The 22,949-nt window shown below is 56.2% G+C and overlaps 1 protein-coding gene and 1 long non-coding RNA gene across 3 annotated transcripts in view; one reads left to right on the top strand and one right to left on the bottom strand.

Annotated features, from left to right (window-relative positions):
• Window positions 1–2,087: 2,087 nt before the first annotated feature.
• On the bottom strand, window positions 2,088–7,007 carry LOC138919549 (uncharacterized). The gene is made up of 3 exons (XR_011429802.1): window positions 6,361–7,007; window positions 4,286–4,471; window positions 2,088–3,065 (listed from the first exon to the last, which is right to left on the bottom strand). It is a non-coding gene; the product is annotated as an uncharacterized lncRNA (long non-coding RNA).
• Window positions 7,008–7,733: 726 nt separating this feature from the next.
• The window catches only part of INPP5A (inositol polyphosphate-5-phosphatase A), a 235,267-nt gene continuing 220,051 nt past the window's right edge, over window positions 7,734–22,949 (top strand). The window contains exon 1 of one of the 2 annotated variants that reach the window (XM_023636652.2): window positions 7,734–8,075. In XM_023636652.2, the coding sequence (XP_023492420.1) occupies window positions 8,001–8,075 (75 nt within the window). In that variant the 5' untranslated portion in view covers window positions 7,734–8,000. The remainder of the gene's footprint in view (window positions 8,076–22,949) is intronic. The other variant, XM_023636663.2, reaches the window with a different exon arrangement.

Below are 22,949 nucleotides of genomic sequence, written 5' to 3'. Positions count from 1 at the left end.
GACAGCCTGCACATCCCATATATTATGCAGCACACACAGCAGGTCTGGGGAGAACCCCATATCCAGACGATTCAGTGTTTCGGAAACAACACACGGATACTCCCACTAAGAGGGCACCTACACACTCTGTTTTGCCTTAATTCAGTTCAGGTTATGCCAATAAATGAATTAAAAAACCACTTTCTGATTTTAGAGGATTTAGGTTTATGTTATTGTGCATAAGAAATGAAGATGTACCTAAACATTATTTATTAATTCATTTGCTTTTTCAAACTTTTAAGATCAACCTATTGACGTATGATTTTCATACAATAAAGTGCACCTGTGTTGAGGGGGCGGTTCCATGAGTCTTGACAAATGCATACACCCATGTAACACCCGCACCATAAGGACTGGGAATTTTTCTCCCCTCCAGAAGGTTCCTTCATGCCCCTTGTGCTCGATCTTCCCCTCACACAGGGGCCAGCAACTTCTGAGTCACTTTCTGTCACGGTAAACACAATTGCCTTTTTTAGAATGTCACATAAATGATCCACATAGCACGTCCTCTTCTGTGTCCCGCCCTTTCCTCAGCACCATGTTTCTGAGATGGCCCGGGGCGGTGTTCTTTCCCAAGCAGCATTCCATTGTGCGTGTAAACCACAGTTCTTTTATTCCCTCCACTCTCTTGATGGACTTTGGAGGGAAAAAAGCATAGCTCTTGGTGTGCCTTTTCACTTTATTAATGGCATTTCTTGAAGAGCACAACTTAAAAATTTTGATAAAGTGCAACTTACCCTTCTTTTTTTCACTTACAGGTAGTGCTTTTGGTGTCCTCTCTAAGAAAACTTTGCCTGCTTCAAGATCTCAAAAATATTCTTGTATGTTTCTAGAAGTTTTATAGCTTTAGCTTTTGTGTGTGGGTCTAAGATCCATTTTTAGTTAATTTTGGTATTGTGTGTGTTAAGGGTCAAGGTTTATTTTGTTTCATGTGGATATCCAATTGATCCGAGCATCATTTGTTGAAGGCTATTTTTTTCTCATTGAATTGGCACCTTTATCTAAATCAGTTGACCCTATAAATGTGTCTGCTTTTTTTTTTTTTTTTGGTAAGGAAGATTGGCCCTGAGCTAACATCTGTTGCCAATCTTCCTTTTTTTTCTCCCCAAAGCCCCAGTACATAGTTGTATATCCTAGTTATAAGTCATTCTAGTTCTTCTATGTGGGATGCCTCCACAGCACAGCTTGATGAGTGGTGCTAGGTCTGTGCCCAGGATCTGAACTGGCAAACCCCGGGCTGCCCAAGCAGAGCATGTAAACTTAACCATTCAGCCACGGGGCCAGCCCCCAGAGCTTCTTTAATTTTAATCCTCCACGTTTTATAGGTTTCACTGGATAAGTCTTATATATCTTTCATTGCATTTGTTTCTACACATTATAATCTTCATGCTATTATAAATGGAAATAACTTAAAATTTTATTTTTCAGTGTTCATTTCTAATATACAGCAAAACAATGGATTTTTGAACATTGACTTGTATTCTGTGACCTTGTTAAATTCAGTTATTTTGTAGTATTTTTGTAGATTCCTTAGGATTTTTTTTTTTCTTTTTTTTGAGGAAGATTAGCCCTGAGCTAACATCTGCTATCAATCCTCCTCTTTCTTCTGAGGAAGACTGCCCCTGAGTTAATATCCATGCCCATCTTCCTCTACTTTATACGTGGGACGCCTACCACAGCATGGCTTGCCAAGCGGTGCCATGTCTGCACCTGAGATCTGAACCAGTGAACCCTGGGCCACTGAAGTGGAACGTGTGCACTTATCCACTGCGCCACCGGCCAGCCCCTCCTTAGGATTTTCTATGGAGGTGATCATGTCGCCTGAAACCAAAGGCAGTTTTACTTCTTCCTTTGCAATCTGTCTGCCTTTTATTTCTTTTTCCTGTTTCATCGCACAGATGGATCTTTATTTCCATGTTGAATAGAAGGGGCGAACGCTCTTGCCTTGTTCCAAAACTCAGGAGGCGAGTATTTAGTCTGTCGGCACCACACCAGATGTTAGCTGGAAATTGTTCATAGATGCCCTCTATCAGATTTAGGAAGTTCCCTTTATTTTTAGTTTTTGGAGAGTTTTTATCATAAAAAGGATGTTAAATTTTGTCATATGCCCTTTCTGAATCCATTGACCTGATCACACAAAATTGGCAACAATCTAAACTTACAGTGCTGGGTGTCACCAGCCAGGGAAGTCACAATGTGCCTATCGGGTGACTATTCCACACTCCCCAAGAGCTTCCAGAGACAGCTTTCAGTGTGTCAGAAAGCACTTACGCTATAATGCTGGGTTTAAAAGAGTCAAAACTGTGCAGATAGCACGCCCAGAGTGCTAAGTGAGGAGCTAAGTAGAAACAATACTTGACAGAAGGACTATCAAATCATTAACAGCAAGGGCCAGCCCTCTGGCCTAGTGGTTAAGTTTGGCACACTACACTTCAGTGGCCCAAGTTTGGTTTCCGAGCACGGACCTACACAACTCGTCTGTCAGTGGCCATGCTGTGGTGGCGGCTCACACAGAATAGAGGAAGATTGGCAGGAGATATTAGCCCAGGGCGAATCATCCTCAGCAAAAACAAAAAACAAACAAAACCCAGTACCAGTGCTCAGTTTATTTGTGGTGAAATTATGAGTGGCACCCTTCCTTGCCATGCTCTACACACAGCTCAATGGTTTTCAGACATCCTCTGGCGAGCACGTGACTTTTGTAAGGAAGTTTCAGTAATCTGGCACAATGCCACCTGATGAGAGTGGCCCTGCACTCACTTCCTGCCTGTTCTCTGTGGAATCTCAGCTTCCTGAGGACATTTACCATCTTATCCCCGGCTTCTAGAGCAGTCCACAGCCCACAGCAGGTGCTCAATAGATAGTTGCTGAATGAATAAACGAATGGATAAGTGATTGAACAGATGGATGGAGGTTAAGGCCACATGGTGCTGTTGGGGACCTGCTGGGCTTGGACTCCTGGCCCCGTACCTACTGGCTGTGTGAAGTTGGCCAGCTTTTTAATCCCGAAGCCTTGGTTTTCTTATCTGTAAAACAGAGACACATGCCTCCTAAGACTGCTATGAGGACTGGAAATAAGAATTTCAGAGCCAGCGCTGACGGCCTAGCAATTAAAGTTCAAGTGCTCACCGCATCTGCAGCCCAGGTTTGTTTCCCAGTCACGGAACCACACTACGTGCCTGCCACTTGTCACGCAGTGGTGACGGCTCACATAGAAGAACTAGAAGCACCTACAACTAGGATATACAACCATGCACTGGGACTTAGGGGAGGAAGAAAAACCGAGAGGAAGATTGGCAACAGATGTTAGCTTGGGGCCACTCTTTCCAGAAAAAAGAAAAAGAATTCTAAAGCACCTCACACACAAGCAACGCCTGCAAAGCGACAGCCGTTTCTGAGCTGCCTAATGCAGAAAGTATACAAATAGGTCAGAGGGAAAGAAACCTCCCTTTCCCAGACGAGTGTGAGGTAAAGTCATAAGCTGCCAGTTAACTTACTAATGGCACAAACACCTCTGGCTAAAGTGCCCGGGTCCAGCCCCTTACGAAGAGGACAGAGCCCTGGATTCCTTCCCCTACGCGTCCAGCCAGGCTCTCTGCCTACAGAAAACAAATGTGAGTGAGTCATCTAACCCAGAGATTTTATATATAGAGGAATAAGGTTGAGCCACCCTGGCAGGAGTGTTGCAGATTGATTATTAAATGACTGAAACACACTTTGCAACTAAAAAGTGCCATGTATCTATCTATCCACTCACCTATCTGCTGAAAGAGGACTCAGAAGCAAGCTTGTGGACAGGAATCTCACCTGTAAACCTCTCAGCTATCTGACAAGCCCAATCCATAAATAAATTGGTTACTATCTTAAACTAGGTAACGATGTGGCATTAAGTGGTAACGTGCTGTCATTTTAAAAAAGCTGACAGCATACTGCTGTTCAACAAAAGACTTGGGTCAGTCTCCCTCTTGGGAGCCCAGAAACCATCTGGCTCAGGGGGTTGGAGCAGACTGGCTCCTTCTGAGGAATTGATGTCACAGCTCTGGCTGCTTCTCCCTCCCCTCCTCTGCGCTTGCACACTGAAGGGTCAGATCCAGATGCTAGGTGGGCCAGGCCTCTCCTGAAGCCGAGTAAGCAGCCTCTGCAAAACTTACTATTATTATTTTGGCAAAGGCAACACACAGACATGGGACAACATTCCAAAGGTCATGAAGGGCATCAAGAACAAGTAAGCTTCCCTGTTACCCACCATGTTATGAACATGGCTTTAACATCCGTGATGTCAGCGTGTACTGTCTCTCTGAAGGTGGGGTAGTCCTGGACCCGGGCTTGGTGATGGTTCTGACGTGTCATCCATCCACGTGACACAGGTTTGCCGTGCGTTTCTCTGTGGCAGGCTCCATCAGACTTCAGAGGCCCTGCTCTCAGTCTGCACCTGTGTGGTGGGGGAGGGGGAAGGAGGGCCTGGTTTCCACTAAGAATAGCAAGGGAGGGGAGCGCATGAGGTGTGGCGGGTGGGCGGGGGGCTGACAGACAAGGGGGCATTTGAGAGGCCGGAAGAGTCAGCAGAAGCCAGTCAAGTCACCTCTGGGGCACAGAGCCAGAGACAGCAGTCAAGGCCCTGAGAAGCCAGAGGCCCCTGGGATGCTACTCGGGCACTGTGGAGTGTGAGCGGCAGGAGGAAGTGGGCTGATCAGGAACCTGTTGCTGCCCCGTGTTTGAGATGGCCCTTCCCAGGGCAGCAGCCGGACAGGTGGGTACAGTCTCAGGCGTGGGTCTGACGAGCTCGGCAGTACCCAGAGGAAGGCGGAGCAAGGACCAAGCATGGGCACCCCGGGACTTCAGGTGGAGCACCAGGAGGAGCCAGCAAAGGAGGCTGAGAGAGGTGGGAAGCTGGGGGAGGATCCGGAGTGCCAACATCCCGGTCGTCCCCGTTCCTGGGAGGCAGTCAGGGGAGTCAATCATATTGGAAGATCAGCAGGCACCAGGGGTGGGGACGGGCCGCTGGATTAGGAGGCCAGTGCTAACTGCGAGGATGGGCCCAGCGGGGTGTGCGCAGAAGCAGCGTGCTTTGAGGGTCTAGAAGAGCGGCCCGCTGGCACTTGGGGCAAAGACTGGTCGGCTTCTAGGAGCTTTGCAGCAAAGGGGTATAGGGCAAAGGAGGATTTTATAGGATCTGAGACAGGCAGCGTGCTTGTGAGCTGCTGGCATGACCCAGGAGGGGGTGGCAGGACGGAGGAGGCACAGATGTCGGCGGGCCTGCCAACTCAGTGGTTAGATCTCCGACTGCAAATCCTTCCTCGGTGAAGGGAAAAGCATCCGTCAGGTGTGGAGGCCTGTTGGTGGCTTGTGGAGAGAGGATCAGGGGTGAAGTGACATCTTGGAGCAATGAGGGCACAGGTGCAGAGAAGCCAGGAGGTCTGGTGCCTGGCAAGGGCGCCCCGAGAGCTGAGGGATGCCAGGGGCACAGGGCTAGGGGTTCTCTAGGTTTTCTCTGGTTTAGTTTCCTCCCATTTAGGCACAGTCAGAGTAAGCGAGTTTGTGTGTGTGCACACACGTGTGTGTGCGGGAGTGCTGGGTGTTTCTCTGCCAAGCAGTGTGAGGGGAAAACCGCCTGAGGCGAGCTGAGGAGGCCACACCACTTCTTAGGAAACAGGTTCCAGGCGTCAGTCTCCATGAAGGGTATCTTTGGCACATGCTGATTTTGTAAAAAAGTAAAACAAGTGATGCTGTATTACTCAGCAGGCTGCTAGAACAAATACCATCGACTGGGCAGCCTAAACAATAGGAATTCACTTCCCATAGCTTTGGAGACCAGAAGTTCAAGATCAAGTTCCCTCAGGGTTTGTTTTTGGGAGAGCTTTCTCTTCCTGGCTTGTAGACTTCTTGCCTTTCACATGACTTCTTCTCCATCTTCTGTTCAAGGGTGGGAGGGTGTGGGAAGAGGGTGAGTGCGCTGGGGTCTCTTATGATAAGGTTAGTAATGCTATTGGAAAAGGGCCCCACCTTACGACCTCATTTAACATTAATTGCCTCCTTATAGGCTCCATCTGCACATAAAGCCACACTAGGGTTTGGGGATTCAACCCAACTTATGAATTTTGGGGGCACACAATTCAGTCCATTGCCCACATCTTCTGAATGAGTTAGACACTGGTTTCTAAATCACAAGGGTTTTGGTGGTCAAGCTGAGCGGTCTAAGCAGGATGCAGCGGTGATGCCTCTCTTAGCAGGGCCGGGGCCCACAGAGCCTGCCCAACGTCCCTCCCCACAGCCCAGCAGGCAGGCTATGTCTATCGCCTGCTTTAATAGAACAGCACTCACATCTCGTAATGGCACTCGGAATGGGCACTGCCATTCACTTAGAAGCTGAAGGCCGCCTTGCTGGAGCCCAGGGTGCGGGTGAGCCGGCAGGGGTCTGCCTCTTCTCGTGGACACTCTCCGGCCCTGATCCTATGCAGCACAACTGGGAGGCCAGGCTATGGGGCGCTGGGGCCTGTGCGAACTGGGACGTGCTCGGGTGTCAGGTGCGATTTCGAGCCTCGGTGTGAACAAACGACCAGCAGCGTTTGGATACTGGTTACATGTCGAACGATACTCGTATCTATCGGATTGAATACAACGTATTGTTACGATTCTTTCTGGCCGTTGCCCGTTGCCTTTCTCCAGCATAGCTCTCAGACTCCGAGCACTACGGGCCTGCAGTCCAGTCGCGGAGGGCAGCGGTTCCAGGCTCCGGGCACCAGCCGACTCCGCCCTCCCCGCCGCCGAGGTCCGGGCGGCTCAGGCTGTGGAGTGCATAAAACCTCCGGTCCGCCCTGGCCGGGAACTCGGCCTGTCCTCGTCCTCCTCTCACATGTGCGGCCCGGCGCGGTGAGCTATGGGGGCCACGTGTTCCGGCTACGAGGGACAAGGAAGTCGGTCCGCACTGCGCACGGGGCACTGCGCACCGCCGCGCGGCCAGTTCAAGAGGCGCCGTGGGAGCCGGGCCTTTTCGTCGTAGGAGTGCGGAGGGCGGAGTCAGTGCGCGACCGCAGCGCAGGGCGGGATGGGGCGGGGCTGGCACGCAGGCGCGGCTGACTGACAGGAGCGCCGCCGAATGCGGCCCGGGCCAGCAAGCCCCGCCTGGTTCCTCAGGCCCCGCCCCTCCACTTGGATAGGCCCCGCCTACCCCGTACGTCCCCGCCCCTCCGTGCAGGCCCCGTCCCGAACGCCCCTCCCGCGCACGCCGCTCTCCGCACGCCCCTCCCGTGTATGCTCCGCCCCATACGCCTCTCCCATGCATGCCCAACTCCGCACGGCCCTCCCGCGCATGCCCCGCCCCGCACGCCCCTCCTGCGCATTCCCCGCCCACACGCCCCGCCCGCAAGCCCCGCCCACACGCCCCGCCCGCAAGCCCCTCCTGCGCATTCCCCGCCCACACGCCCCTCCCGCACGCCCCTCCTGCGCATACCCCGCCCCGTACGCCCCGCCCGGGAAGCCTCGTCCACACGCCCCGCCCACACGCCCCTCCCGCGCATTCCCCGCCCACACGCCCCGCCCCTCAAGCCCTGCCCACACACCCCGCTCCGCTCGCCCCTCCTGCTCAAACCCCGCCCTGTACGCCCCGCCCCTCAAGCCCCACCCACACGCCTCGCTCCGCTCGCCCCTCCTGCGTATTCTCCGCCCCGCACGCCCCGCCCCCGGCCCGGGGCGGGACTCTCCTCCGCGGTCGGCGGCGGCGGCGGCGGCGGCGGCGGCGCTGCGGGAACTTCGGCGGCGGCGGTGCTAATGGCTGCGCGCGGTCCGCGGTGAGCGCAGGCGGAGAGCGACGGGCGCGGGGCCGCGGAGCAGCGAGAGGGAGCGCGCGCGCGGCCGGACCCAGCCAGGCCCGGCCCGACCCGCCGAGCCCGCGATGCGCCCCGGGGCCGTCTCCCGGCGCAGCTGACGCCGCGGCCGCGGAGACCCCGGCCGGCCAGGCCGCGATGGCGGGGAAGGCGGCCGCCCCGGGCACCGCGGTGCTGCTGGTCACGGCCAACGTGGGCTCGCTCTTCGACGACGTAAGTGCCGCCGCCGGCCGGTCCCCGGCCCCCGGCCCCCGGCCCCGACCCCGACCCCGGCCCCGGCCCTGAGCCCTGGGAGCTAGACCCTGAGCCTCGGGACCCCGGACCCCGGCCCTGAACCCTGAGACCTGGGACCCCGGACCTGAGCTCTGAGACCTGGGACCCCGAGACTCCGACCCTGAGCCCCAAGCCCTGAGTCCCGGCACCCAAACTTGGACACTGAGCCCCGACACTGAAACCCTGAGCCCCGGGACCCTGGATCCCAATTCTCAGCCTGAGTAGTATCCCGGGACCTGGACTTGAACACTGAGCTCGGACTCTGAGCCCCGGGACCCTGACCCTGACCCCTCGCCCTGACCCTGAGCCCCGCCTGGACCTTGGACCCCAGCCCTGAACTCTGAGCCTCAGGACCCTAGAACCCAGACCCTGATCCCCGTTTCTGATCCCAGAGTCCTAGGATCTGGACTGGGATCCTGAATCCCAAACCCCGGGACCTGGATCCTGAACCTTGGTCCTCCAAACCCCAGTGCCTCAAACTCTGGGACCCTGAACTCTGGAATCCTAGTTCCCCAGCCCTGGCCTCCAAACTCTGTAGGCTGAACCCAAACCCCAGAGCCCAGTGCCTGAACCCGGGTCTCTTAACCACAGTCCTAATCCCTGTCCAAGGTCCCCAAATCCTGACCCTGGAGCCTTAGTCCTCAGTCCCCAAATCTGGCCCCAACCTTGGTCCCTGAATCTTGACCCCAGAACCTCAGCCCTGATCCTGGTCCCTAAACCCCAACCCCTAACTTCTGCTCTCTGACTCCCAGCTCTCCGTTATCCTGGCCCCTGGCCCCTGGCCCTGTCTGCCTGCCTGGCCGGCTGTGGCTGACTAAGCTGCGGAGGTGTAGGTGCCCTCATTTTACCTTGTAACTTAGTATCTCTCTAGTTCTCAAACAAGGGGTGTCTGTTGAAAGCCATGGAGGACTTGATGTTTCTTGTTTATTAAAGAGAAAGATGCTGAGAAGCTCTTCCAAGGCCAGAAGAGGGATGCTGACTGCCCGAGGCCTTTACCTTCTAGGGCCTCCCATCCCGGCACCCAAGATGGTCCTGGGGAGATGGAGCCGAGGCCTGGGTTCCCGGAGCTCCCGAGGCAGGCCAAGGCTGACCTAGTTCGGTGTTTCAGCCGTGGTGCCACCCTGCTGTTGGTATTTAAACTGCCAACCCAAATAAAGCAGAATGCGGCTCTGAGTGGCATGCTTGTGTAAGAAAAAAGGGTGCTGGCACAGATGGAGCCTGTGATGGCCTTGCACTGTCCCCCTTCCCTCCGCAGGTGAGCGGTGGGTGCTGTCACCCCCGTGGTGGGGCTCACTGATCAGGCATGACAGATTCCCCAGGAGGGCTCTTGCTGAGCCTTTCTTTGCCGGCACCAAGCCTGGGTCAAGTGTTTCAGTAAGCTGAGTTCATGTGCAGGCCAGGTTTGATTTTGTTAATAAAAGGTGGGCACTATTTTTGTGTTTTTCTTATGTTAACTTCCAGGCGTCTATGTATTATACTTCCCTGCTGGAGGTGAGCTGCTTTCCTTCTGACTCTGTTACAGACAACTTTATCTAGTTTCATCTTTGATCATTTTCTACAAAAGTGCCTGGGATGGGTGTGTGTCTATATATTTAGCATTCTATTCTCGGCTTTCCAGTAACATGCCACTATAACATGGTTTTGCCCAGATGATTCAGATCCGTTAGCTGCGGCTTCAAAGCCTCAGAAATGTCAGGAAAATTCAGCATGGTGGGGCATTTAAGTCTCAAAGGGAAAAGAATTTTGCTGTGCAAACATTCTTTCCAGTAATCTTTGATTCTGAGTTCTAGCATTCTTGTTGTGTTTCAGCTGTATACACACACTTCTCTCTGTTGACATTAAAATGGGTAACTTAATTTTCTTTTGTTTAGCCACGTGTTCTCTCTAAATTTTCATTTGTATTAAAGGCTATATGGAGTTTTGCATTATATTTACATCTGGAAGGAACATTTGTTTCGGTAAACAGTGCACAGGTTAATTCTGCAAGATGTCTTTTGATGTAAGGGCTACTGAGAATTATCTGTCTGTAACCCACAGATTTCTTACTGTGTGGAGCTCAGGCTCGAGGGGCTGGAGCTACCTCCTCCAGTGGCATGGAAAAGCAGCTGGAGGGCGCGTTAGCCAGCCTCACCCATGGTCCTGGGTGCCTTCTTTGGTGGAGATTTGGTGCTGTGGTGCTGGTGGGAGAGAAGCCTGGCCGGTGAAAGCAGCGAATTCTTGAGTAAAGGACATTTTAATTCCTTGGTTTGTAGTAGGTTTCAGAGGATCTGCGTGGTGGCTCCATTGGTCTTTGCATGACCTGTGCTGGTGCTGACCAACACACTCCAGATGGTGGTGAGGCCTGGGAATGAATTCTTCCTGGCCCAGTTTCATCATCTTGGAAACCAAGCTCCAGCATGTGGCCAGGGCCGTGGTCTCTTCCTGCAGGGTTATGGATCCGAGGAGGAGGGGCGTGTGAATTAGAAGCAGCCGTGCCGTGCTGTGAAGGACATGGTTGTCCCTTTGTGCACGAGGCACAGGCAGTGTGTTTTTGCTCCTGTAGGACCGTAGTCTGCCCTTATTACCTCCTGCCATCCGGAGGTGACCACTGTCAGAACTCTGGCTGTAGATTTAACCATGGCTTGGCCCTAACATCCTACGATCCACAGAGCGTTTGCTCTTTCCTTGTGAGCACCCCTGACTCCGTCGTGTCCCCCAGAATGGCCAGGCCACGTTAGTCCCCACGGGGGGCTCCTCACTGTGTGATGTTGCAGACGAGGTGGGGGGTAAATCTCAACAGTACATTGGTTCTCGAACTTTTACTCCTTACGTTCTTAAAAATTGTGGAGGGCCCCAAAGAGCTCTTGGTTTCATAGGCTCTAACTACCGATATTTACCATATTGGTAGGTAGAAACCGAGGAAAGCTCAAACTGAGAAAGTTGCGTAGCTGTCAGAAGGGTGACGTCATCCACACGGTGCTGTCTGGAAGGCTCACAGTTCACTCAGGGGTGAGGATGGGAAGGGAAGTCAGTGTGTCATGTTATGATATGAGCACAGCTCTGACTTTGAGAGCCCATGAATTGGGCTCCTGGGCCCCCCACTCTGAGGACCTCTGTCCTTGCTGGTGGCCCTTCCTGAACCTGCAGGAGCTTCTTCCTGCCTGGGGCCTGGATGTGGCCGGGGGTGCTGTGAGGTTTCCAGGTTTATGGTGACCTCCAGATGGCCCTCAGGGAGCCTGTGGTGGGTCTGTAACCTGGACTGGGCTCCTGCTGTCACTCTCCGTTTGCCTGGAAAGGGGTGGCCCGGGCTGTGTACCTAATTGTTTTGCTTGAGATGGCTGGATTTTTGACAAGTGAGGTTTCTAGCTTTTGGTTTTTTGCATTTTACTGGAAGTGAGCTGAGGGGGTGGATTCTTGTAGGCTGTGGTGTCAGAGCTGGGTCCCACCCTGACGTGGTAAGGCTGTTTGTTTCTTGGGAAGGAGACAGCTGAGCAGCCGGGCTCCGAGAGCACAGCTCACTCTTGGTGTCTGCCTGCAGGGCCCTGGTCCTGCTGCTTATTCGGAGGTAGGTGTCCATTTCGAGCTGGTTTCCACTTTTGCTCAGTTGCCTCCTGAGCAGAGCGGCTGTGCAGGTGGGCTCTGCGGGGCTCCTTAGCCCTCACTACTGAGGAGCCCGCCGGGCTGCAGGCCTCGAGGGCCTTTCAGACAGCAGGGTCCTCGAGCCCCGCCCTGGGCCAGGATTGGCCCTTGTCTCTCTCTCATGCACCAGTAGTTTTCCCATCCTGCCCTGACCCCATGCCCCCTCCGCCTGCTGCGGCCTCCCTCACTCTTCATCCACAGCGCTGCACGCAGGGTGGGCACCCTCTCCGCCCAGCTTCCGCCCCCGCACTCTCCCACAGGGCTCCATGGAGTCCATCAGGACCTTGGGCCGGAGGGGCGGTGGTCGGTACCTGCCCTGGCGGCTCCTGACGGCGTGGGTCCCTCTGCTGCTTCAAGGGCCGTCGTTCACAAGCCGTGCACTTCACCCATTTAAAGCGTGCTATCCAGTGGTTTTAAGAGCATTCACAGAGTTGGGCACCTATCACCACATCGATTTTAGGACATTTTTTATACCTGAAAAAGAAACTCTGTGTGCCCCAGCAGTCCCCCCTCCAACCCTCCGTCTCCCTGAACCCCCAGCCTCTGGTAGTCCCCCGTCTACTTTCTGTCTCTAGAGATTTGCCTGTTCTGGACATTTTCATAGAAATGGAACCGTGTATGTGGCCTCTTCCGCTTGACATACTGTTTTCAGAGCTCACCGTGTTGTGGCGTGTGTCAGTGCTTCACCCCTGTTTATGACTGAACACTCTTCTGCTGTGTGCGTACACCGCAGCTGTTGGTCTGTCCGTCTGTTGATGGACATTTGGGCTGTCTCCACTTCTTGGCTGTATAGACAGTGCCGCTGTGAGCGTTCGTGTACAGGTTTTTGTGTGGACATGTGTTTTCATTCCTCCTGGGCACGCAAGGAGGGGACTGTGGGGGCTTTGCCGACCCCGTGTTTAACCTTTGAGGAAGTACTGGCCATTTCCCACATGGTTGGTCAGCCCCACCTTGTGTCCCCACTGGCTGTATTCGGGGTTCTGACCTCTGCACATCCTCCCGGCACGCGATGTCGTCTTTTTCAGAGATATTTTCCGTGGACACACACGTGTGCTCTGCTCCTCACCCCCACCTCCCAGCCTCGGCTGCCCTCCAACGGGCTTGCTCACGGCCCCGGGGAGCTCAGGCCTTTCAGGACTGTCAATGTGTGGATGCCCGCTGCAGCGCCGTGGGGGCCAGCTCCGCTAACTCCGCTGTCGCCTGGGAAGCCAGTGCACAAGGCCAGTGCCGCGAAGTGGTGGAGACGTCTCTTCAGAGAGACTGGGGCTCCTGAGTTCCCGAGCAGCAGTGTCTGCCCTGTCCGTGCGCCCGCAGAAGCAGGCTCCCGTGCGCCCGGCCAGGCATCTTCCCAGGCTCTCTCTGTGTGTGCCTGGCCACGTCCCTCAGGGATGGCCGTCTCTTTTGGCATTATTGCCTCTGATCTGAGATCTGGGCGTACTTTCTCTGTGAGGATTTGGTGTGCCCGAGTGTGAGACCGTTGGTAGATGGGGACCCGCTTGTCCCCACAGTGGTCGGATCAGATAATACGGTGGTCTTGAGCCCCGTGCAGTTACGCTGCTGCTTCCTCCGAGTCAGGAAACCACGTCTGCGCCCTGCACACCTCCTCTCCTCGCGACCGACGTCATGCCGCACCCGCCTTTGATGTGCCCTGGAATTCAGGAGCCGCATGGCAGTCTCTGTTTGCAGGCTACACTGTCTCCCTGACCCCTGCCTGGCATCCTAGATCCCCACAGGCCTGCCCTCTGCCGTCACCCGTCAGCCTCTGAGAGCAGGGCCTCTGCCTGGTTTGTCAGCCCTGGAGTTGCGGAGGGAGGGCGCAGGTTACTGGTGAGGGAGGTGCTTCGCTGAGCAGTGTTAAATATGGCTGTTTCAAATCCAGTGGAGCGGACACCACAGGTGGGTGGACAGCCCTGGAGAGCTCTGACGCGGGGCACACTGCGTCCACTGCCTCTCAGCCTGGGCCACTCCCAGAAGGCGCGTTCTGGCAGGACGTCGCCGGGAAAGGTCCCCCCACTTGAGTTTGAGGCCCACCTGCTCCCCGCGTTGCACCCACCACCAGCACATGGGCTGTGTGCGTTTCTGGGAATGAGGGGGCTGGGGAGGGGGCCACTCTTTCTTCTGGAGTCTGGCTCTGGTGGGCGATGCTGGGTTTTGGGAGTGATTCCATGACGGGTAGGTTTGATTTGAAGTTGTAGAAATCGGTTCCAGGCCTGCCTCCCGGTGGATTGCCCTGATAGAGCCCCCTGCCCGGAGGGGGAGATGAAGAAGCAGAGGGGCGGCTGCCTGGGGAGGGGGCAGGGTTCGCTCAGGGACTCCAGAGTGATGGCTCCTTAAATGTTGACCTTCTCAATGTCTGCCCCAGCGGGTGGGCGGCGGGGCGTCCTGTGGGGAGGTGGGCTCAGTCCAGGAATTGGGTCAGTAGTGAGGGTTAGCGCAGGGTGGAGTGGCTAGTCAGAAGGGCAGCAGGGGGTCTGAGCGGCGTCTTGGTCACCCGAGTGTCGTCACTTCTTGGGATGTAGTCCCACTGTCCCCGTGTTCGTGTGTGGGCCCTTCTCGGGCACGTGGGGGACATGAAGTGACTTTTGAGTTCTGCTTCTGTTGCTGCTCCAGTTAACTGGCGCACTTGAGGCTCTCCACCTCGACCTCCTCCCCAGAGATGGTGGGAAGGGGGAGCTGGGCTCAGGCTGCTGCCCGGCCAGGCCCCAGGAAGGACCCTGTGTGCGCTTCCTTCTCTGGGGTGTCAGCTTCTGCTCTGAGGGCAGAGCCAGGCCTGGCCTGAGGGGGCTCCCCGCCCCTGGGGAGTGCCGGCAGAAAACTCTGGAGACTGGGCCGCCCCTCCAGGGCCTGCTCCTTTTACGGGAGCAGGTGGTATTTTAGTGTGTTTGAACCTGAGAAGTGTCCAGACACTGAGCTTTTCATCAGGGGTGGGTGCTGAGCTGGTCTGCTCCCCCATGGCCTTGAGCTCCTGGAAGGGCTCGTATGATCACACACATGTCCTGACAGAGATGCTGACCAGAAAGCCATCAGGGTTTCTGGTCTTTAATGATGGGCGAGGATAATGCTCATGCAGTTGCATCTAAAATGTGGAACCAATGTGAGGCCATTGGCTTTCTTTGGGCAAGGAGAGTGTTAATCCAGAAATGTAACCATGTGATGGTTTACATAAATCTGGAGTGGGAAGATATGGGTAGCCTGCGTGTCCCTGAGCCTGCGGGTCCTCCGTTCCTTGTCGGTCTGGGGAAGGCTAGGCTGCAGGCTCGGGCCTCTCTTTTCGGGGAGGATCCCGGGACTTCCTGTGATTTTCTGGGCTCGTCTTCAGTTAAGATCCTTGCCCCTGCTTGGCCTCGGTGATGAGAGCTTAGAGGGCATCTGCACTGTTTTCTCAAATTCAGATTTCGAATTTACACAGTGTGTTTTGGGAGATGAGGACAGCACTGGGCCAGCTCCACGTGGACCTGCTGCGCACTGCCGCGGGGCTCGCCACTCCGTGGTGGGGAGGACGTGCAGGGTGAGCGGGCTGAGCAGCTGTCTGTGGAGGCCGCACCGTCAGTATGGCGGCACAGGGCGTGCATGTGACCTCAGCTGGCCCGGTCCCTGACTGCGGTCAGGATCCGATGATCCCAGGGCAGGTCGGGCAGTGCTTGCTCGCACACAGAAGGGGGTTTCCCAGGCTGACATGTGCCCTGTCTGTCAGTGAAGCACGGGTGCCACCCAGGCCGCAGGAAAATGCTGCCTCTGGTTTTGGTTTTCCCTTTAGCGAATAAGAACGTCACCCTCATCTCCAGGAGTGTGGCCTTGAAGTCAGCCTCTTACTGTGAGTCACTGTGACCTCAGTTCTCTTCTTGTTGGTCCTTTGCTCTGACAAAGGCCTGGGCCCCCTCCTCAGGGGTTGGTGGGGATGCTCAGGCCTGTCTGACTGGCGTGCCCTTGTGTTAGGGTGGCTTTCCCAGCTCTTGCCCTGTCTGAGGTGCCCAGGAGGCCTCTACACGGGGTCCCCCGGCACTGCGGAGGCCACACTGAATATGCGCCCTCTGCCTTCTGCACCTGGCCCTGGCACTTTGCGTCCGCCGGGCCTGCCTGGCTCCCATGGCACAGCCCTTGCTCTGGCCCACGAGCCCTGGTGTCTGGGAGCTGGTATCTGGGAATGCATCCTGGAGGTCGGACCCTGTTTCTCCCTGGGCAGCGTCCAGCCATGGCCCTGGTTTCGAGGCTCACTGGCCTGGGCTCTGCTAAGCCTCCTTTTCGCCCATTCTCGGGGCCTCTGAACGACTAGCAGTTATTGTAGCAACCAGAAGAGATTTAAAGGTGGAAGTCACGGCTTGGGAATTCTGCCCTTAAAGCCCAGTGCTGGGCCACCCTCTAGGGTCTGCGAGGACATATGGTGACAGGAAAGCATGGAGTTGGCTCCACCTTTTATCACGCATGTGACTGTGGGCATATGGTTTAACGTCTTTCCACCTGCTTGTGCATCAGGAAGGTAGGAATGACACCGGGCACAGTGGCTGCCGTAGATGGAGGAGGGAATGGATGCCCTGGCAGGTGTCCCAGGGCACCTTCCTTGGAAGGTCTCTGTCTTCTCCTTCCCGGCTGAGGCCTCTTTGGGTGGCAGCCTCGTCTTCACTTGTGTCCAAGGCTAAGCAGCGCTTGGGCGCCTGGTCAGGCCATCAGCTGTCCGCGGAGCAGGGCTCACGTGTCTGTGGTCACTGGGACGGCCTCGCCCTGCTGCCGGCATTGCCCTATAGGAGCGTTGTGCTCCTGCCTCTTGGCGCTCTTGCTGCTCCTGCTGCTCCCCTGCCTGGGGTCTGGGATGTGTGGCGCCTTCACCGTCGGCGCGCTCGCCTTCTCCACCACCTCCCCCCATCTGGGGGCATGCCGGGCCCCTGTTGCCTAGACAGCACACCCTTTCTGCCTTTGTGCTTCTGCCCCAGCTGCTCCTTTCTGAGCAGTCACTTTGGCCCCGTTGCACAGGCAGGCAGGACTTCACGCTCCCTTCTGGGGAGAGCCCACTGTCATCAGCGCTGTACAGCATTCTCCTGTCCTGCCTCCCCCTTCACCACCTGAATTGATTATAAGCTTCACGCCCTTTCCGTGTTTCCACTGGTGATGTAGCTGTCGGCACATCACATTGCATTCAGGTGTGCTGGCCTCTGACCAGCAGCTGCAGGAGCAGGATTTGGGGTTCTGCGCAGATGGGTGTCGGGGCAGAGGACTTGGCTCTGGGGAGTCAGAGAGCTGCAAGCCTGCTGCGTTCCCGGACCCTGACTGTGTTCAGGGCTGCAAACCTGAAGCTCCAGATGCGTCAGGAAAGGCGAGCGCCCCGCTGCCCTGGCAGCTCGTGGGCTCCTGGGAGCTGGTGTCCGAGGTGCTCTTGGTGTCGGCAGCAAGGTCTGCCGGCTCCTGACTCCAGCTTGTTTTTCCACTTGTAACAGGTTGCTTGAGGTCTGATTTGCATATCACGCAATTCACCCAGTGTCAGTGTACAGTGCAGTGATTTTCAGACAATATTTGCGGTTGTGCAGCTATCTCCACACGCCAGTTTAAACACTCCCCTCCCGGTCCCCGCGCGTCTGCTCTCTGCCTCCAGAATTTGGCCTTCACATTGTGGACTCACAAGTGTGTGGGCCTCATGTCAGGCTTCATTTTTCGTCCATGTTGGTGTCGCAGCATTTGCCCCTCCTTATGGCCAAGTGGTTTCCGTTAGGTGGACGTGCACTTTGTCCAGTCACAGTTGATGGATGTGTGTTGTTTCCGGTTTGGGATGCTGTGAACAATTGTGTGCGTCTCTGTGTGGACATGGTGTTCACGTCTCTTGGGTTAAATGGTCAGTGCTTTTAAAACCCTCCTGAGGCCTCCTTCTGCAGAGTCCTTGGGAGCCCGAGAGGCTGCCGTAGAAGGGGTAGGGAGCGGACGGACCCCCCGTCCTGTTTGCCCGAAGATGCCCTCCGGGCCCTCAGGGCCCTACCGATTCAGGGTCCCAGGGCTTAGTTGGGGTGCATGGGGGGGCGCCCGGTGCAGCAGGTGTTGACCCACACCTGCGTGCAGAGCTCGCTCGGCGTCTGCTGCGCTGTGGTCCGGGCAGGGCGGTTTGGGATTTACTTTCACATGGCTTCATTTCTGTTAAGAATGACATCTGTCCAAGTAACAAACAGGTTTGTGGGGACATGTGTTTTGCTTTTATTTTCTCCTTCATCACTGTTACGGTTTTTCAGATCTGTTGCAACTTCCTGTTTTTGCCGTAGCGCTGCTGCTACCCTCGCCGCTGCGCAGCGCACTGTGCGCTGTCCCGGTGGGAGGTGGGAGGCTGGGCTGCGCACGGTGGGGTCATGGTTACTCATGCTCCCAACGGAATGTGGGGGAGCGGCGGGACTGACCGAGGGGAGACAGAAGCGGCCCCAGTGGGGATTCGGGGACTGTCCAAGACAGCGGTCACCAGGGCCCGGGGGGGGGGGATCTCACCTAAGTTTCTGACCCTCTCCACCAGACTCCGTCCTTACACACGCGGCCCTGGGGACACTTGGTGGTGTTAGAGGAGGGTTCTTGGGGCAGGAGGCCTGGGTGCCGCTCGGACCGGCCTGGCGGGCCCCAGCTCCTGGCTTTCAGGTTTTGGTGGCTCTGCTGTGCTGCCCAGCTTCAGCCTTGGCTGAGCTTGCAGGTGCCTGCGTGGCTGACTCGGGGCCCAGGAGAGCTTGTTTTTAAGGACTGCAGTAGCGGGGTCCCAGCGACTCGGGGCCCAGGAGAGCTTGTTTTTAAGGACTGCAGTAGCGGGGTCCGAGCACCTCGGGCTTTCCATTCACTCGTCTTTTGTGAGCTCTCCTCAGAGCTGGACCCCTTCCAGGGGCTGGAGCCTCGACAGGGAGTCCCTGAGGCCTCTCCGTGCTGGTTTCCCACCAGCATACCCTCCAGGCCTGTCTCTGGGGGTGTCCTCTGAATTGGCTGGGCACAGGCCAAGCCCTGGGAGAAGCCTCCCTGAGGCCACTTGTGTGCCACCCCCACCCCCCATTTCCTGCACCTCCCCTGTCAGTCCTTAGCTGAGACAGGAGGGCCCTGCAGGCAGTGGACCTTAAGTCTGGAGTGCAGGGAGAGGGCTGGGCAGGAGAGGCCTCCTGGAGAAATGGAGGATGCAGCCTGGGAGTGGGCGAGGTCACAGGAGGGAGCAGAGACAGAGAAGCGAGGGTCCTTGGGCCCAGCCAGGAGAGGTGAGGAGGCCAAGGAGGGGCCCTGGGAGTCCAGGGAGGAGTGTATGCTGGGGGCATGAGGAGCTGGAGCCAGCAGGCTGGAACTGGCAGGCCAGAGCCAGCGTCCGATTGGACGTTGTCGGAGGCGCCTTCCACGTTGTCAGGGCTTTACCCTCCGAGGCAGGGCTTCCACTCCCCTCGTCTTATGGGGACAAAGCACAGTCCGCATGCAGGGCAGGGGGGGACTTGCACCCAGGCAGCTTGGCTCGTGGCTTGCATGCTGGTCCCCGTGCTGCCCCAGCCACCGAACACAAGCAGGAGATGGACTCAAGGGTGGCTTGGGATGTGAGAGATGCCCTGGGTGTGGAGACTACAAATGGCTGGGGAAGCGCTGGGGCCTGAAGGCGTCGGAGCATGGGAGCTGACCAGGGCAGTAAGGGAGGGGCGGCCACTGGGGCCACTGCAGGGCAGGGGCGGAGGTGGGAGGGGAGCCGGTCTGCTCGGGAAGCACGTGGCTGGTGTGGGCGGTGTGGCTGGCATGGGTGGTGGGTGGTGGGGCTGGTATGGCCTGGCATGGCCGGCAGGGGCGGTGAGTAGCAGAAGCCGGGCACTGTGGGCCGAGAGGCATGTATATTTGATTTTGCTCAAATGCCCGTTCCTTTAGCACCCTGGGGACTGCGGCCAGTGGGCAGATGCAGCGAGGTGCGCCTGCCTTGGCCTGCCATCTTCATCCCTGGGACCCGCACCATGAGTGGGGACGGTCAGCGCTCTCCTGCAGGCATGCAGGGGCTGTTGGAACTGCTGTGGGCTGTCCGTGTTTTGTAACTACTGATAAGTGAGTCAGTCCGGAAGGGGAAGAAGGGGGCCTCCCGAGGACCCGGAGGGTGAGTGACTGAGCTGCTCGGGGAAGTGCAGCCAGAGAGGATGGGCGCCTGAAGGCGTGCTGCGGGGTGCTTGGAGTGGCCTCTGAGAGTGGGGGCCCACGTGGCATGCGTCCCGAGGACCCAGGGTGATAGACACGAGAGCACCGACCATGTGCTCTCCATTCCTATCTTCTTAATAGATAAAATTCCCACTCGGGAAGAAAGTTAAAGCTTTTTCCTGGTTTCTAGGAGAAAACTTATGTCTGTGAGCCTTGATGACCTTGATAATTTTAGTTTTTTTATAATGAAAAACATCATATAGAGTGACCCCAGAAGGCCTCTGAACTGCCTCCTCCGTATCCTGTGAGGCTTTTGAGGTGCTCTCAGCACCGCCGGCATGGCAGACCCCTGAATGGTGTCAGTGTTCTGGGACCGTCACTGCACCAGGAGTCTGTGAGGGATGAAGAGCACTAAGCTTTAACATTTTGTTAGCGAATGAACACCCCTTACCTCCTGGGGGGAGCCGACGTGGGGTCTGCTGGTACCCCTGTCCGGTGGGGCTCCCAGGCCTGGTGCATGCGCTAGGTCTGCTCCCTCAAGAACGAGAGCCATGCCCTGCACCCAGACATCTGTCGCAGCATCCAGGTGTCCTGAAGCAGAGCATGGAGCAGAGGGACCCCTGGACAAGCTCTTCTCCTGTCACAGACGGGGGTACTGAGCCCCCTGTGCTGAAGTTCCTGAATGCATGGGTCCTCCTCACACACTCATGGATCGAGTCACGCTGCTCCTGCCCTCCTCTGGCTGCATCTCCTCCAGCATCGTGAGATTTACTCAACATTTTAACTGCTGTGGAATCCGTTTTCACTGCATAGACATCCCGAATGTCTTCACAGACACCGCTGGACAGTTTCTTGCAGTCACAGCTCTGAGCACTGAGCTCTCTCCACCCTCCTCAGGACCTGGGTGGATCCCTGAGTGCCTGTTGAGGAACCGGCTGGTGGGATCTGGGTGAGCTGCTGTCCAGTGTGCCTGGACAGAGTTATGTACATGCATGCTGTGTACACCCCACATTACGTACGTGCACATCACACACGAATGTAGTGCATTCCACACGTGCACATGTGCAACGATACAGCATCTGTACGTGTATGTCATATACGTGTACACTTACTGCTACCCGTGGTGGGAGGGCGCCTGGTGTTCCACATCTCGTCAGCTTTGGGTTTTCTCGGGCTTTGGAGGGTGGCTTTGGAGGGTGTGATGTGGTGTCTGTTCTAGTTTAATTACATTTCCCTGGTTCCTTGTGGTATTGAGTGTCATTTTTGAGACTTTTTCCTTGGATTTTCTAGGATCTTTGTTTCAAAATTGTGTAGCCTTTATAGATCTTCTATGTAGATTATTGACAGTTATTTTGATGAGAGGTGACCGTGGGGTTTGTAGGATGGCTACTGTTCTCTTGGTCAGTGACGCTGAGTTATTTTGGGTCATTTAGTTTCTCAGGGCTGCGTTTAGATGTGAGCACAGAGAGGTCTTTTCGCACGGGGCTCTGCACTGGAGATTTCTTTGCTGTCTCTTGTTGTGCTCACCTCTTTTGTGACGTCCTCATTGTTTCTCTTCCATGTGCCGTGACACTGTTTGGAAGTCCCTGATCAGAGGTTTGGGCAGTCTTCCTGCCTAAAAGCACTTAGATTTCCTGGGTGACCCTCTTCACTTGCTGTGGGGCCCTTCCGTGTGTCCGCGGCTGGCTTCTCAGAGCTGGGCCTCGGCCAGCGCTGTTGTGACTCGCTGTGGAATTCCAGTCTGTCTCTGGTTGGGTGGCAGGTGAGCACTTTGAGCGGGCGGGTCCCTCTGGAAGCAAGCCCCTTGGCCGGGAAGAGCCTTCCTTGCCATCCTCCAGCGCCGGATGTCAGGGAGGATTCCACAGTTTGCTGTCAACTCCTCAGTTCCTGGGTGCAGCCGAGACCTGGGTGCAGAATCTGAGGAAAACAGCTGTTTGTAACTGGATTAGTTTGCTCGTTTGCGTAGGCACCAGTAGATTTTTCTCTTCTTGCTTCTTTTCTGGGTTGATGTGGCTGTGGAGCAGGGAGGGGCCACGCCCAGGGCCTGCAGACCCAAGTTGTGTGGGGTCGTGAGGTCATCGTGCTGGGTCAGACCACGTGTAAGTTAGAAGGTGAGGGAGCTCGAGCCCGGGCTGCAATGAGGTGAGGGCTACCTGGGGGTTCCTGTGCCGGTTGTCTGTCTGACGTGGATGGGTGTGTGCAGGTCACAGCCTGAAAATAGCTTTTTACTCTGGACCTCTGTCAAAAGTTCCTTCCTGCTCACCTACAGCATGGCTTGTGGGGTGCGGGGGAGTGGGGCGCCCCTGGCAGGTCTCCGGCTCCTCCTGCTGTGGCTTTTCTGGCTCCGCTTCCCAGTGGGCCTGGTGCTGCTCCCTCACGATCAGCATCCCTGCGGAGAGTCTGCAGGTTCTCACCCACGATGAGTTAAAAATTAGATGGTGATTGAACGTGAATGTGGCCACCAAGACTTTTTAGTGTACAGAAGCAGCGTGGCCGCCAGACGTTGCGTTTCTGTGCCCCTGTCCCTGGGCAGTCCTTCCCACCGGCTGCATGTCTGGCGGGGTGGTCAGGGCCACAGCGGAGCCTCCCTTGGCAGCACGTGGGAGTGTTGTGGGAGCACGCGCCCAGCACGCATGGACACATGCTCGTTGACACGCGTGGCCTGCCCAGAGAGGCTCTTGCTCCACAGAGGGTGTTCATGTCCTAATTGGGGATAACCTTCAGGATCGCCGCTCGCCTCAGCTCCCGCCCTGGACCACGAGCAGTGGTGGCACATGCGTTGGCGTTTCTGCCTCCCGGAGTAGAGGTCCCATCCGCTCCTTTGCTGGGGACCCGAGTCCCTGTCAGGTGCTCTTGGGTGGCGAGGGGCTCTGTGTGGGTGGAACCCTCTCGGTCCTTCCTGTGGTGGCTCCAGGGTGGCACGGAAGAGCCTCGGTGTGGAGAGGTTGGCTGCAGTGAGGATCTCCACCTTTTTTCTTTTCTCTGCCGCTGGAGAAAGTACTAGAAGGGGGAAGTGAAGTCATAGGCACACGCAGCGTGAATGTTGGTGTGTTGAGTCTCGGCACATTTTCACATGCTTTGCTGCAGTTGATGTGTTGG

Source organism: Equus caballus, chromosome 1 (assembly GCF_041296265.1).
Source record: "Equus caballus isolate H_3958 breed thoroughbred chromosome 1, TB-T2T, whole genome shotgun sequence".
NCBI lineage: Eukaryota > Metazoa > Chordata > Mammalia > Perissodactyla > Equidae > Equus > Equus caballus.
The sequence above is the reverse complement of the archived record's forward strand: the minus strand, read 5'-3'. Positions and strand labels throughout refer to the sequence as shown.